At 45.3% G+C, this 15,778-nt stretch overlaps 1 protein-coding gene across 1 annotated transcript in view; it reads right to left on the minus strand.

Moving 5' to 3' along the window:
* The window catches only part of tenm1 (teneurin transmembrane protein 1), a 155,983-nt gene extending 146,745 nt beyond the window's left edge, over window positions 1-9,238 (minus strand). The window contains 2 exon segments of the mRNA XM_034543761.1: window positions 4,175-4,528; window positions 9,022-9,238. Coding sequence (XP_034399652.1) covers window positions 4,175-4,528; window positions 9,022-9,238 — 571 coding nt within the window.
* Between the last annotated feature and the right edge of the window lie 6,540 nt (window positions 9,239-15,778).

A 15,778-nucleotide genomic window follows, 5' to 3' on the forward strand; every position in this document is an offset into this window, starting at 1 on the left:
ACAGAACTGTGTTATTTTTTCAGTACTACTACTCTCAAAAGGGTTGATCGCTAACTCGGGAACGATAAATGTTTGAGGCAATTTGAAAACCCATTTTCTTCCAACCATTATCTGCAGTGACTGGCGGAAATGGAACACTCAAACCTTTCTAGTGTATTAATTTAGCACTGTGATCAGACAGTTATAAGGGAGTTGTCAAGTAAAACCAAATTCTAATGGACGTCCTGCAGCCAATCAGAGTCAAGTGCTGACTCAGGCCGTGGTAATTACACAGATATTTGCTTTTCAGCACGGAAAGTTATCTCCCCTATAATGAGTGATAGAGCCTTTCATTGGACTGGTGTTTGCAGTTGTCTGAGAACCCTTTCAGCTCAGAAACCGATGTATGAAAAGTGCAGTCATGTAAAACCAGGAGGCTGTCTGCTACATGCCAATGTGTCAAACCCGAAAGTGGAGAGAGAGAAAAAAAAGATAAGCTGAAAAGATAGACAAAAGCTTAGAGTAAATCTGCAACTGATTAAACTAATGAAAAAGTGGCCAATTAATTAGCATCTCATTATAGGAAAGTGTTGGAACCCAGATAATAAACCTAATGTAGTTTTTTTTAAATTATTCCACGCTGCGTTGGTGCCGCTAAGACTGACACCAACTCTCTCTCTCTCTCTCTCTCTCTCTATCACCAACCCTCCTCTTCCCTTCCTCTCAGCATTTATCTCAGCACTCAATTGTACAATTCAATCAATGCTATTGCAAATGAAGAATTTCGATTGTAGGAATAGTTTGATATTTTGAGTATTACGCTCATTTGCTTTCTTCGTGAGAGTTAATCAGTACCAGTCTCTTGGCTACATGCTAAAAAGGCTATGTAGTGAGAGCTAGTAGACAATTAGCCTAGCTTAGCATTACGGCTGGAAGTGGGGGGGTTGTGGCTAGCCTGATTCGCTCCGTGGTTAAAGAATATACACCTCCAAAGCTCACTAATTTGCACAATGGAGTGTGTGTGTTTAATTTGCACACCAAACTTTTTTAAGTCTATTGGTGAGGTTGCCAGAAAACTAGCGGGGAGGCTACACAGAGGTGCTGGGTCGATGGATACAGCAGACTGTTGTTTCCAAAGACATCATTCCAACACAACTTCCCCTGAAACCATAAATCGTATTATACAGTCTATAATTCGGCCCCTGAGCCTCAATCAGATCTTAAAGGTGCTATTTAGGAAATTGTGAGCATTACTCTTGCCTCTCAACATCTCTCATTACTGTGACGACTGAGCCAGCGGGTCGCAGCTAACGGTGCTAACACCGCTAACAGTGCATACTGCAATAAAAAGTGCTGACATTGCTAGAGGTGTCAGCGGTCGTGAGCTAGCCAGTGGAGCACGCTCAGACGCACGGCGTCAAAGCTTGGATATCAGTGCACACAGAAGGAGAGTGACTTCCACCTCTGCTCAGGTAAACATTACTCCACTATTTCTTACATAGCAGATAGTTGTTTGCTCCTATATTAGTACTCTAAACATCATGTCGAGCACACTTAATGCTTTGACAAAAATTAAAGTGTGCTTCCTGCTTTGTGGCAACAGTTTGTGATTTCAATTAAATATGATGCCAATGATTGTCCACATACTTCTGGCCATCTAGAGTATATGCGTGTGCATATATGTGTGTGTGTGTGTGTGTGTGTGTGTCAGCAGTAAACTCCAACTGAACCACACTTTGTCTTTCTACTGCCAATCTCCTCTGTTCTAACGGTGTGCTGTCGTCAATTCAGGGTGTTGATGTTTTCCTGAGTTTGTCAGCAGGTCTGACTGGTCCTCGAGAACGCCTACAGCCTCCCCCAGGGGAAGTGTCACAGTTGGACATGTAACCCCCCCACCCCGCCAACCCATCACACACACATACACACACACACACATGAAAAAGAGTATAGACAGACGTCTGTATAAACGTGGCCTCAAAATACAAACTGAATCTCTCACTCCTTTACTCCTTAATCTGTTGCTCTCCCTCGCTATTTTTCTCACACTCAAATCGCCCCCCACACCCCACCCCACACACACACACATACACACGAACACACACACCGACTAAATTGACTTGTCAGCTTCAATCAGACCAGGAACAAAAGGATTCCTGCCAGTTTGAAGCTGACATCATTAATGGGTTTGGGAGGGGGCGAGCTCTGAAGACAAAGCGAGTGCAAGGTCGGACCGACTTAAAATGCACTTTCATTTTGGCAGGGACGTTAGCTTTTTGATTCCAGCCCCTTTACGCCAACATCTCTGTGCGAGTGTCTCTAACTTTCATTATCACTGGGAACACAGGGGCGTGCAAGACTTTGTTGTGCTGATGGAGAAAAATGTGACATCCATAATGCATTTCCTATTAGAGGATGCCACGCATGGACACCCCTGACCACGTGTCAGACGGAGATGGACAGGGAGAGGATGAGTATGAAAGGGGGCGTGGTGAAGAGGAGAAAAGAAGAAGACGAAAAAAAAGAAGGTGGGCAGGTAAAGATACCAACCCAAGAGAAAACACAGAGAGAGAGGTGCTGAAGCTTGAGTGAAAAGAAGAACATGTTCTTGAGAGATTGTGTCAAGGTTTGGAGAGCCACAGGACATGCAGCTCTCCATGTGACATATGAAATCCACATAAAACCGGCTTTTCTGGTGCATTGTAGCAGTAAAGCTAAATGCTTTGAACATTTAAATCCTCTCCTCTCACTTCCATGACTTCATCCGTCCTCATTTGCTTCTGTTTCCTCTGCCGCATGCCCATCTGCCCCCCATCCCTCCCCTCTTCCCTTTGCGGCTTTCACTCTGACCCTGGATAAAGATGGAGTCCCTCATCTCAAATGGTAATAACTTTGGTCCATATGCACACAGCCATCGCAAATTGATTACTGTGTAATGCCGCGAGCGCTTCCACTTGCTCGCTCTCTGCTCTTCCATCTTGTGATTTTGCACGAGGCTGACTCCATGTCCAATTCGGCTGCCATTAAACAGCACCCCTGGGTGCATCCCAAACACAAACAAGCACATCCTAAACTCTCTGATTCCCTACAGCTCGCTGATCCCTCTCCTCGACCCCGTCTCAGTCCTCCCTCCCTCTCCCACCATCTTTGTCCAACGCTCACTCGAAACCAGCTTATCCTTCACCTGTTTTACCCTCAACCCCTCATTCCCTTTTATTCTCATTCTAATTATACCATTATATTACCATTTCTATTCTCTCATTAGCATTTTTTGCTCTCCCCGTCTCCTATTCTTCCCCTCTCTTTCTTTGCCCTCCCTCTCTGTCTTTCTCCATCACCCTTCCCTTTTCTCAGCCACTGAATACATTCCACCTTTCTTATTTTTATTTTTTTGCTGCACATAAACAGACAGTGTCCTTGGGGATGGGTTGGAGAGCTCTGTCTTTGTTTGTGTGCACCTCTAACTAACTCTCCATCTGCGGGGAGCCAAGCCCAGCCCAGCAGTGCAAGACAGATAGCTGGCATCCTCCCAGCCTCTTCTCTAGTTTGGCCCCATGTCTACACCCCTGCCTCTCAACTTCTCCTTCCTTGTGGGCTATAGTCCTCTCACAGAGGCGGTTGTCTGCCGCCCTCAGGCCGCCATTAAGGTACTGTAGATGTGCCACTATTCCTTTTCCTCCGAGCCTTAAACCAAAAATCTGCCGCAGCTTCCGATGGATATTCAATCCTTTCCGAGCCATATGCAGCGGATATTCGTCCTAGGATTTTCCTCGGGCTCCATCCCCAGTCGACCCCAGGTTCACCTCCAATACGAGCTTACTTCAGAGACTAAATAACCAATAGCACATTCTCGGTTTTTGGCCACATCAAAGAGCTTTCAAAGGGAGAGGAACTTAAGCATTAGCTTTAGTTCAAAAACGAAGTTTCAGCCATTTAATGGCCCGAGGCTGTAACTTACACCTTGAAAAGAGTTACAATGTCATGTGTTGTTTTACGTTGCATCACTTGGTGAGACTGTAAAGATGCAACCGAAACACAGTCACACACAAGCAGCCTTAACCTACTACTTCAATGGCACAACATTAATCATCAAAGGTGCACAAAATTAATCTGCTAAACTTAAATCTCCCCAGGGCATTTTGCATATCCCTCCCCCTTTCCCGTCCCCCAACTCGTGGAAGAAAAAAACTTCACTCACCATTGTCAGGCTCGGACTTCCTGTCATGCTCGGTGTCAGTGAGGGACAGAGCGGAGTTGGCGCGGCTCGTCAGGCACGAGCTCTGCTCGGACTTCAGGCCGCGCATCCACATGTGCTGCAGGCCGTGAGCTGGAGAGGGGTCCACTTCCGGCTCCGTGTCCACGTCTGAGCCCACACCCAGGGAGTAGCGGCTGTGGCCAAGGGTGGCCGGTCCGGAGCACAGCGCTTCCTCCTCGTCCTCCTGATGCTGCTGATGCTGCTGCTGCTGATGCTGATGCTGCTGCTGATGCTGCTGCTGTTGGTGGATGTGGTAGTCGGGGCTCCTCATGGGACCGACCTTGCAGAAGTCTAATTCTAGAGGAAGAGGAGAGATGCACAGATTGAGATCGCACAGCCTTTCAAAAATCCTTTAATACCAGCTTGTGTTCTTATTTGCTTTCAGCAGCTAAGCTGACCAGGTGTTTGTTAGAGACTGGCATTTTCAATCCAAACACAGAACACCTCCTAAATTATGTCGACAGACCGGCTGTTATTTGAGCAAGCATTTATTACAAGTCCAGCAGAAGTCCGGATCAAAACGCCAACCTTGGTTTTTTCTTAACCGTTCGCAGTGAAGCTATATCCTGTTCGGGACTGCCTGATGTGTGCTATCGAGCTTGAGATGTATTGAACTGCTGCTCAAACAGAGCCTTGATCTCATCTATATTCTCCTTGGTGGGGTGAAGAGATCAGATAAAGATCAAACCTTATTAATATTGACTCAGACTGAGGGAAAAATTGAGCCTCATATGCTTTCAGGTATTAGAACGCCCTACAATCCCTAGCATCAGCCTGTTATCTGAGAACATCAGATATACTGCGTCAGTCCTCTGGTTACACTTCAATTCAATTCAATTCAATTGAGCTATGCCTTTTCTTTTTTTTTGCAGAGGCAGTTGAGTAAATTTTATTCCTCGGCACCTCAATTTTCGGTTTGGAATGTGTAAGTGGAAGTGATGGAACTGATGGTATTTTTTAAAAGCGGGGCGTAAATTGAAATCTATACAGATACTCCTGCAGCCGGGTATCATAGAGTCCACCGAGAGCGCAGGAAGAAAGACTTCCTCTGCTTCTCACTAAGTGCAGTTAATATGTGCGTTAGGTCGGGCCCTTTGAACACGAGCCGCAGCGTTTCAAACGAGAGCCACACTCGTGTTGACCACTCCGTCGACCAGCGATGTGTCCTGCTGTGCCTGTTTGATGGGGTCAAGGCCAGCTGTGGCTCACACACTTCGCCTGGAATTAAATCGCCACAAGATTGGTCACCACTACACAACTGTTTAGCTCAAATTGGCTGCAAGAGGGCAATTTACGAGAAAATCGTCTATTTCCCCACAGCAAGGAACATGGACTGCAAATTGAGAAGCCATTTTCTTTTGAGACAGATTTATATTACAAGAATATATTTTAGCAGGTGATTAGAGGGCACTTTTCTTTTTTTTAAAGAAATTCCCATTTCCTGAAATTACATACAGATAGCGGCTCCTGACTCACTTAAGAGAAAAAATGACTATTTATATGTTGACTACTTCTTTCAGCCGTTGAAGTCAGATTACCAACCAGCAAAGTGGGCGACAGGCCCCCAAAATTGACAGGGGCCCCCTAAACTGTGTGTCATTTGGCAAAAGCATCAGTTGGCATTGTGCGACATAATGTTTAGTACAAGTACTTACATTTGAGCACTTGCCGATACCGAGTAAGTACTTAATAATACCATTACAGTTCGAACAATAACTTTGTTTCAGACATTTTAACATTCAACAGTGTCTTCCTGATACAGAGTGTAGTTATTCGCAGTAAAGTTAGTTAGTACTTGTGTAACTATGTGTAACTATCCTATCCTTTAAACAGTTATTAGTACAAGGGGGATTAGCCTGAGTCAGTCCACCTTAAGGTTGACCGTTAGCTAACTTCCGGGCCTCCATCATCAGTTTGCTAACTAGCCAGACTCAGCAGCTGAGCTCGGCATTTATTCACAGATAAAACAAGCTGTCCACACACTGCACTGCTACCTTCACAGTTATAATATGACTTTACGTCGTACTCACTGAGACACACATGCTTTCTTTCTCTCTCCGGGACGCTCGCCGACGTGACGCCGGGACACCCTGACAGCGCGTGCGGCGGCAGACACACAGCTCAACTGATTAAGACTGAAGTGGCTGCACGCGACATTGCGGCTGCTAATTCTCCCGGACGAGTGAAGTGGGGACGGACTGTTGCGATGGCTTCAACCCGTTTGTGTGTGTTGGTTGTCGTTGCAGTTTATTGTCACGTTGCTGTCGCGGTATCGGGTGAGCTTGTATCGAAGGAGGTTTGCGAGTACACGAGCGCAGTATCGGAGTTTACTGGCAAAGATCGCCTTTTATTGTTGGGATATTGTACTGTACATACGGTATATACACATATATATATATATATATATATATATATATATACATACATACATATATACACATATATACACATATATATATACAGTAAATATATATATACACATATAAATATATATATACACATATATAGATATACACGTATAAATATATATGCATATATATATACACATAAAAATACACACGTATACACACATAAATATATATACACATACATATATATATATACCCATATATAAAAACACATAAATATACATACATATATATATATATATATATATATATATATATATATATATATATATATATATATATCCTGTGTATAAATATAGAGAAATGTGTTGTATGTGTACAGATTGTAAAGCCCTCTGAGGCAAATTTGTAATTTGTGATATTGGGCTATACAAAAAAAACTGAATTGAATTGAATTGAATATATGCAAGGATGTGATTAATGATGAATTAATTAATTAATTAGAGTTTATTAATAGGCAAACAAAACTGATTATTGGGGTTATGTACTGATGTAGGGTCATGGAGCTTTTGAGCCACCCGTACATGTATATAGATATCCGTAAATCAAACGGTATATACACATATATATACATACATATATACACATATATAAATATATATACACATATATTTATATATATACACATATAAATGTATATACACATATATATATATACATACATATATACACATGTAAATATATATACACACATATATATATGGTATATACACATATAAATATATATACACACATATATACATATGGTATATACACATATATATAAATATATATACACATATACATATATAAATACACACAAATATATACATACATATATAAATACACACATATACATACATATATAAATATATATGCACATATATAAATACACACATAAATATATATATATATATACACATATATAAATACACACATAAATATACATACATATATATACACATATGTATATACATATATATCCTGTGTGTATATAGAGAGAGAGATGCAAGGATGTGATTAATGATGAATTAATTAATTAATTAGAGTCTATTAATAGGCAAACCAAACTGATTATTGGGGTTAGCTGTCTTATGTACTGTAGGGTCATCCAGCCACCCATACATGTATATAGATATCCATAAATCAAACGTATCTTTCCAATAGGAGCAGACCTTGGTTGTGGGAGTAAATTAGACAGAGAGGAATGTGTAGTATGAGGGGAAATTAACAGCTGGAAGAAGAGAAGGAAGGATAGCAAGGGCGGGGAAGGCAAGATGTGGCGGTTTAAAAGATGAAGGAAAATATTAAGAACATGGGTGGGGAATAAGAGGAGAGACAAATTGGCTGATCTTTGTCAGGAACACCGTAATCCATTAAAAACGTCACTGGAGGCAATGTCCCCCCCTTAACAGTTGGTTACTTAGGTAGGGTATGCTATATATAACTCTGTTGCCCCAAAGATGAACAGATGTGCTTTGCAGAACCGGCTGCCATTGACATTTCAAAGGCTGCTTTGGGGGGGTCTCATGCACCTTACCATATGACACTGATGGCAGGGGACGTTGTTCGTTATGGAAACAGAAAGGCCGTGCTTGAAAAAAAAAGCATGTGCTCTTTGACACCACCGTGCTGTGGAAGACATGATGATGACTAATGGCCATCGGCGTGTTGCCGCTCGGCAAACAACACAACAAAATCCATAGAAGGTGGCATTCAAACCGCCAAATCGCAGGAGCGACCTGCTTGTCGGGAGTTGTAACTGTTGTGAATGGCTAATGTTGCTTGTTAGCATGGCGGGTATAATTTTAGCAGAGTAGCAGGAGGTTGGGGTAGCGGAAAATGAGCATCTATTGATCTCTGCGAAACGCTGCACAGCGGCGTTGTCCTGATGAGGTGCGTTCTTCTCTCTTAACACCACACATGACCTGCATAAAGGCCATCCATCACCAGCGCACGCTGGCCCAATTCTCCTCCTGTCACCGCCAGGGAGGATTTCTTTCGGTGTGTACGTGTCAACGTGCGCCCGCGTGTGCGCGTGTGTGAGTGCCTATGGACGCACATGTCTGTATCTGTGAGTGTGCGTGTAATGAAGGGTGGCGTTCTACCTCAGGTGAGGCCAGAGAGGTTTGGGGTTGACCTAGTTTAGCTGTGGGAGAGAAATATCACCTCCGTGGAGAAGAGGTAATTAGCTGCCTCCGACTGTCCTTCTGGCTCATTGTGGACTGTAATAGGTAATTCACACAGGCCCTTTTAAAGACCTCAGTGTGTGCCTTTGTGTGTTTGTGTGTCCACCATATGTGTGCCAGAATCCATCTGTGCATATACAGCGTCCGCGCAGCTTCGGGTGTATCTATTTTCCAGGAAAACACGTACAGCCTAAGCGAGCCCCGAGCAAAGTACCTGGCTGGGGTTGGCTGTAGTTGCTCTGTCTCTCCCGGTGCGATCCGAGGGTGAGGCGCAGCTCGTGCGTGTAGTCGGGCAGGGTCTCGCGCGAGGTGTAGGAGCGGTGGTGGGCGCGGCCGTCCTCGCTCTCGTCCGACGAGCTGGTGTAGGACATCTCCATTTCATGGCGACCCTTCGACAACGGCTGGTAGGGTTTGCTGTCCATCTCCTCCATGGCTTACAGGGCTCCGCTCAGTCACTCGGCACGGAGCACGGAGTCTGGAGGTGAGAAGAGACGGAGGGTTAAGAAGACGGCGGGAAAGGACTGCGGGGAGGAAGAAGGATGGGCTGGTGGTGGGGAATGAAGGGAAGCAGGGGACAGAGGAGAGTAAAAATAACACAAGGAGTCTGTTATTGAACACAGTGGAACAATATTGCAACATCTGCTCGTTCCAGTTACAGCGAACATTCATAAACGCTATTTGGCTCCTGTCATATGTCACACCAAAGGTTATTCCCAAATCAATATGCTCGGAAATGCCACGATGGCCGCCATTGCTTCCGGTTTGCGTTTGAAGAGAAATTGGCCAAAATCTAAGGCAGCCCTTTCCTTTTTTGCCCGGCTACTTTCGACTTTATCTTTCTTCCGCGGACAACCATTGACGAGACGCGAATAAATCATCAAATTTGTAGGCGGGGGCCCCACGTTGGTCACTCTCGCTAAACACTGTGACTCGCCAGATTCCAAAGTAATGATGAAACACGCCAGTCCGTACAGTGTCGTTGACAAATCAGCTCCAGCCCGCACGGAGTCTCTTGTTCCTCCCCGGCCGTCTCCAAATCTATTTCTGATAACGTCTGGCGAAATGTGCGCATGCGGCCACAGCTAATGATTGATTAGGAATGCGATTACATCACACGAGAAGTGATTAGAAAATGCTTCATTCATATTAGTTCTCTTTCACCGTGCTCTGCCCGAGGCCTTCCTAGCCTATTTCCTGCAGATATAAAGCTTCTAAATGGAGCTTGAGAGGGTCATTGCTCATAGAGACAAAGTGCTATGGTATTGACCTCTTCAGGGAGTCCTGTAGTCCATATATCAAAGCCATTAGAGCGTGCCTGCTCAATACCTCAGAGATCTGCAGCACAGGGTGATCACCACTAGTCTGATACAAGTTTACAGCTGACCTTTCTTCCACTGCAGTGATGCTTTTATTCCACCTGAAAGACTCCTTCCCTTGGCCTCGCACTTACCCTCCTCATTCCCCACGTGCATGCAGACGCCATCGGCCACCCACCGATCCCTGACAGCAAACAGTCAAAAAATGAGCCAAGTCGCTCCCTCACACACACATACACACACACACACACACAATGCAGATGATCTGTAAAGCCTCTACACTCGTCTCTCCTCGGATTCCATCTCCTGCGTTTCCCTCCCCCTGCAATGATTGCGCAAAGCACGGCGATGCCTTTAAATCCCCCATTTTGCATCCCCCTTACCTGCTATGGCACTGTAGCAACACTTGCAAGTCTCCGTGTTTTACCGCGGGTGCGCGCACTTGTGGCTCCCCGTGAGCGCGACGGCCCTCATTTTGATTGGCAGGAGTTATTGCGAGGAATCAAAGCCCGCTATTATCTCAGCTGCCCTGTCAGAATGGGATTGACTGGTGTCAACTTCTCTCTTGTGTGGCGAGGAGCGAGTATACATTACCCTGTGAGCTCCGAGCATGCTGCAGGCACCGACTGCTGTCTGTCTCTACAGAGGCTCTCTGTACTGTTTTATGTCTGTCACACACTCACACGTAAGAACGGAAACGTGCAAACCATGCACACTGGCGCACCATCTTGTCGTGTGTAAACATACAGAGACCAAGTCGTGAACAATTCACTTGGCGCATGTAGCCCTGCTTGTATATCGACGTGTACAATGTCTAGTTTCCTTTAAAACACCTCCTGGTTAATACCTTTCTTGCATCAGTCCACCTCTGCTCTCCCTCCTCCTTCCCTCTCATCCTTGCCCTACCTTACACGCTTTCCACCCTGCATCTGGTCCTCCGAGGCCCCTTGCATTTAGAGAAGTAAGCCTGCTAGCGGGGGTTATTCTAGCTAATTCAAGCCCACAGTGGGGTGCCCATTATGGGGCTTGATTCTTGGTTTTGATGTCAAAACCTGGAGGTTGTTTCCTAGAGCCAAGCTCACTTCAAACAAGACACATGGGCGTTCTGTAAGACAAGTCAGCATGTGCCACCTGAGCGCAACACTAGCCTAGATTTGCAATTGAGGAAGGACCGCCTTGGAGACGTAGCGGGCGCCATAGGCTCGCTATGGGTTACTATTCATAGAAAATGCACCCAAGGACGGCCCTTGAAAAGGTCCGATGACGTCGGAATAATCAGCATCGTGCTGCGGTTAATTTTTAATACTGAAATGATCTCAAAACCTGCACTACAAGAGTTGTATCATCCACACGGTGCTCTGACAGATCCCTTAGTGAAGCTAAGTGCTTAACTGATCGCATCATTGTACTGTCAGAAACTAACAACAGAATTTAATCGTCTCCATACAAGACTTAAGTATGTACAATTCATAGACTGTGATGATTTATGCATTTCAACCATTTGCATTTAACCACAATACAGTGCCGCACGTGCACCGCGGTGGAGTGGGCGGACGGCTTCAAATGCACAGGGCCAAATAAAAGGCGTCGGATGCGGTGGGAAATTTGAGATGCAGCTCGTGTGCGTTTGTTTGCGCCGCAGATGGATGAGCGAGCGAGTAGTCGTACGCGCCGACAACGTACGTGTATGTCATTGTGTGGGATTTTATTTCTAATTTCATTCTAATCTATAATTCATCAGCGTGTAATGGACTATTCACTGCTCGGTTTAAAATGAATACAAAGTGACAACACTGAGTGAAACACATGGATCGCATTAAATTGTCGTCGTCGTCCCCCCCCCCCCCACTATGAAAACACTCATCTTTCTGTCTCTTATCACGTTATCTTTCACACACACACACACACAAACCAGAAGTGATAATCCACGGCTACGCAGTTGCAATAATATCTAATGGGACTCTCCACCCACTTGACCTCCTCCTTTCCATCCATTTGCTCGAACGATGGAAGCTTGGACCAGTGGGCCGATTAATTTATTTATTTTGCAAATCTGCTTAGCACACACACACACCCACGCACACACACACACGCCCACACACACACACTGTTGCTTTTCAACAGGATTTACACTCCATCTCCAGACGGGGCGGGGGTCCCTAAGATGTCCGACCATAACAACAATGGCACAAGCAGCACGGCGGAGACGGTCATGTGTGAAGACAAGGACCATGAGGACGAGTCAAAACTGATTTACACTTTCCAATCTCAAATGAATGAGCTGAAATCATGACGAACAGAGAGAGAGGGAGAGAGGGAGAGAGAGCTGAATGGGAAATAGAGAGGCAGAGAGAGTGGATTGGGGCCACGGCAGAGAAATTGAGTTTCACATTGGTAAATAAACAAGGGGAGATGTGGAGAGCAGAGAGCCGTCCAACAATATTAACTCCTCCGATTATTGATACAGCCAGGATTACGAATGCATTTCCGCCATGCAGAGAGGGTCTTTATTTTCATAACAGCCTGGCGACCCCTGGTGAGTATCGAGAGCTGCTATTTTTTGTTAGCTCTGGCCTACACATTTCCATGAAGAGTGTTCGCACACAGGCGAGCTAATCCCGCACACTAAACAGGCTCCGGCGACAAGAAACCTCGCCGAATATATATATTCATGCTCCGAAGTGATGTCATGATGATGGTGTTGTGTGCTGGTTTATATATTTCGTCTATCGTTGCGATGACTTAATCATCCGAAGGAAAGGAGGCGCAGTCTGTAGCTGCAAATGCAGATCCAGGCTACAGGTCCTGTGGGAGTAAACAGTGAGCTGCCACCGTGAAATGCCTCTCCTGGAGTGAGGGTATGTGTGTATAAATAAATAAATAAAATATATATATAGAGAGAGATACATATATGCGTGTGTGGGTGAAAAAATGGCTTAAAAAGCTATTTGTTAGCAATGCCGTAGTTCCTCCGGCATATGACAGGGACACCTCAGATGAGAGGCCCCAGAAGGATCCACAAGGCCCTGTTCTACCTAAATCACCCCGAAACACAACAAGTACACCGCCCACTGGGATGGCGAGAGGAAGGAGAGGAGGAAGAGGAGCGAGAGGAGGGAGAGGAGCGAGAGGAGCGAGAGGAAGGAGAGGGAGAGAAGCGAGAGGAGGGAGAGGAAGGAGAGGAGGGAGAGGGAGAGAAGCGAGAGGAGGGAGAGATGAATGGAGAATGTGGATAAAGAGAGTGATGGATAGATAATGAGAGATGGAGAGATTTCACAGCGAAAATGGGGGGAATTGAAGGATGGAGAGATTGCCAAGTGAGACATGCAGTGATAGAGGGTTTTAATTAGTGGATAAGGGCCGGCTATCTGTGGGCAGCGGCAGCACGCTCGTCACGTAGTCGTGCTTTCACAGCTGACCAAGCCTGAAATCTCTTGGCGCTAATGCCGAGTTTACCAGCAGAACTCATACCATAGTATATACCCACACACACACGCACACACTAACACGCGCATAGAGAAGCCAGTACCTCTCTATATACAGTATCCCTGATAAGACTCAAAGATGAAACACACACCAGCAAAAACAGCCACAGACACACACTCAGCGCCCCCCTGCGCCCACACACACTTAACAGACTTTTTTTCACTCAAGCCGACAAACACTCGAACACCCACGCGCCACAGAGGATCTACCCTTTTCAGTAACGAGTATGTTGTGAATAAGAAATATTCAAACAACCTTTTGCTGGTGTTTCCTCTTTCAGTGTCTTTGCCATTCAGTCTCCAACGCTGCATGCCTTCCATCATTATTCTTCACACCGCGGCGCCCAAGGTTAACGCTCGTGTGCACACAGCACGTTGCACTTGTGACACAAGAGCCCGGGCGGGCCAGAGTGCGTCGGGACGAGAACACTTGCCAAGAATTAGGTTCCCCGGGCGATAATTCAATGTGACATGTGATATCGGGATGGAAATCCTCCATCGCGATATCGTGGTACACAATTGCGTCGTCAAAACGAACACATACCAGCTTAAATGTATTTCTATTTGTCCAGCATTTAGTTCACCGTGTGGTTATTTCACATCGGCTACTTCCTCATTGGATTATCAGAAAACATGCTTCATTGCGACAGGTATCGTCATCGAGATGAACCCGGGAGCCGTCAGGGCCGACTATTTATAGCAGAATATGACTCAAATCCCACATCACCATTGCATGCCTGAACGGAGTGATGGAATCCATAAGGCCCTACACTATTCATGCCCTCTGAATGCTGCCTCCAGCAATGGAGCTGCCAAGCGTTGCTTATCAAAGGCTGTTTTTAAATATGTATCTTGACTACAGTTCAAACTTCTTTCTTTTAGATCTTGACTAAGGTATCGTGCCCCTCCCCCCACCCAACACACACACACACACACACACACAAACACACACAATGCCTCTCACCAGACTAACGCTGCCTTCCACTTCTACTCCCTCTGCCACATTCACTTGCAGGGGTCACCCAGGTATCCACCACACGCAGACACATGCACACGCACACACACACTAGCACGCACGTGGAGCAAGAGACACCACCCAAAACCACGTAATCAATATTCCTGACAAGACAAAGCCTTCTTCAACACATTTGATATTCCTCCTCTCTCTAGATAAATACATGCCCCTGTCGTCCTAGCAGGACTAAAAGGCTGTTCACACTAACTTGCTTTGCAAATAAAGCTTTGCATCAAGACTGACAACCCCCTAAGCTCTCTGCATCAGCCACTGCTTGGTAAAAAGCTTCTTTCAATAATGCATTTGACCGCTAAAACCCTCCGACACCCAAAGCCAGGCAAAGTGGCAGCATTAAAGATGCAGAATTAATTGATAAATCAACGGCATTGATTCCAGAAATTGAATTTGCTGATTGAGACAGTATTTCTCCTTGATTAGGTTGTTGATTACGGAGAAAATGAGTGAGTACAGAGCATTAGCCCTGCAGAGGAGTGGCTGAAAAGATCAACTCGTAGCTGTTGAGCAGCAGAGATTGATTTCTGAAGGCCGAGTGGGCTAATCTCCCATCTACACCGTTGCAATCTGAGGATTTTTGTTGCACACACACACCCGAGTGGATCCTCCTGCTCTTTTAGATCTGTCCACAGCCCTCACCTCCTCTCAGATTCTCCCTTCCCAAAGAGAGAAGCAGATCCTCAAAGAACAAACAAAAAAAATAAAATAAACTGCAATCCCGCCGGCGGTGCACTTCTGGGAGCTGATGAGACAGCGTATAGGAACACGTCACTGCGCCTCAAGGTTATTCCACGCAGGGTCTGGTGCACCATGTTCCCCGGGAAACAACATTCACCAAGTTGGACTGTACGGCTGTTAGAAATCGAAGAGATGTTTTTAGCCCTGGAGGTGGAGATGCATATCAGGGAAAAGGGGGAGCCTCAGTTTTCAAGAGAACCAATAAACAAAGCATGAAATCAATAGCGCATATATGTATTTGCAGTTACGGAGTCACTTCAAGCCCTTTTTCTCTTCAATATCGTACACACAGCTTTGTTTTCCATTTATCCTGTATCCTTTTTTTCCATTGCTCCCCTTTTTCTTTTATTTCAAAATGTGCAAGGCAAAACTGCATTAGGCATGTTGCTTAACAATTTGCAC

The sequence above is a fragment of the Cyclopterus lumpus genome, chromosome 10, assembly GCF_009769545.1.
Source record: "Cyclopterus lumpus isolate fCycLum1 chromosome 10, fCycLum1.pri, whole genome shotgun sequence".
Taxonomy (NCBI): domain Eukaryota; kingdom Metazoa; phylum Chordata; class Actinopteri; order Perciformes; family Cyclopteridae; genus Cyclopterus; species Cyclopterus lumpus.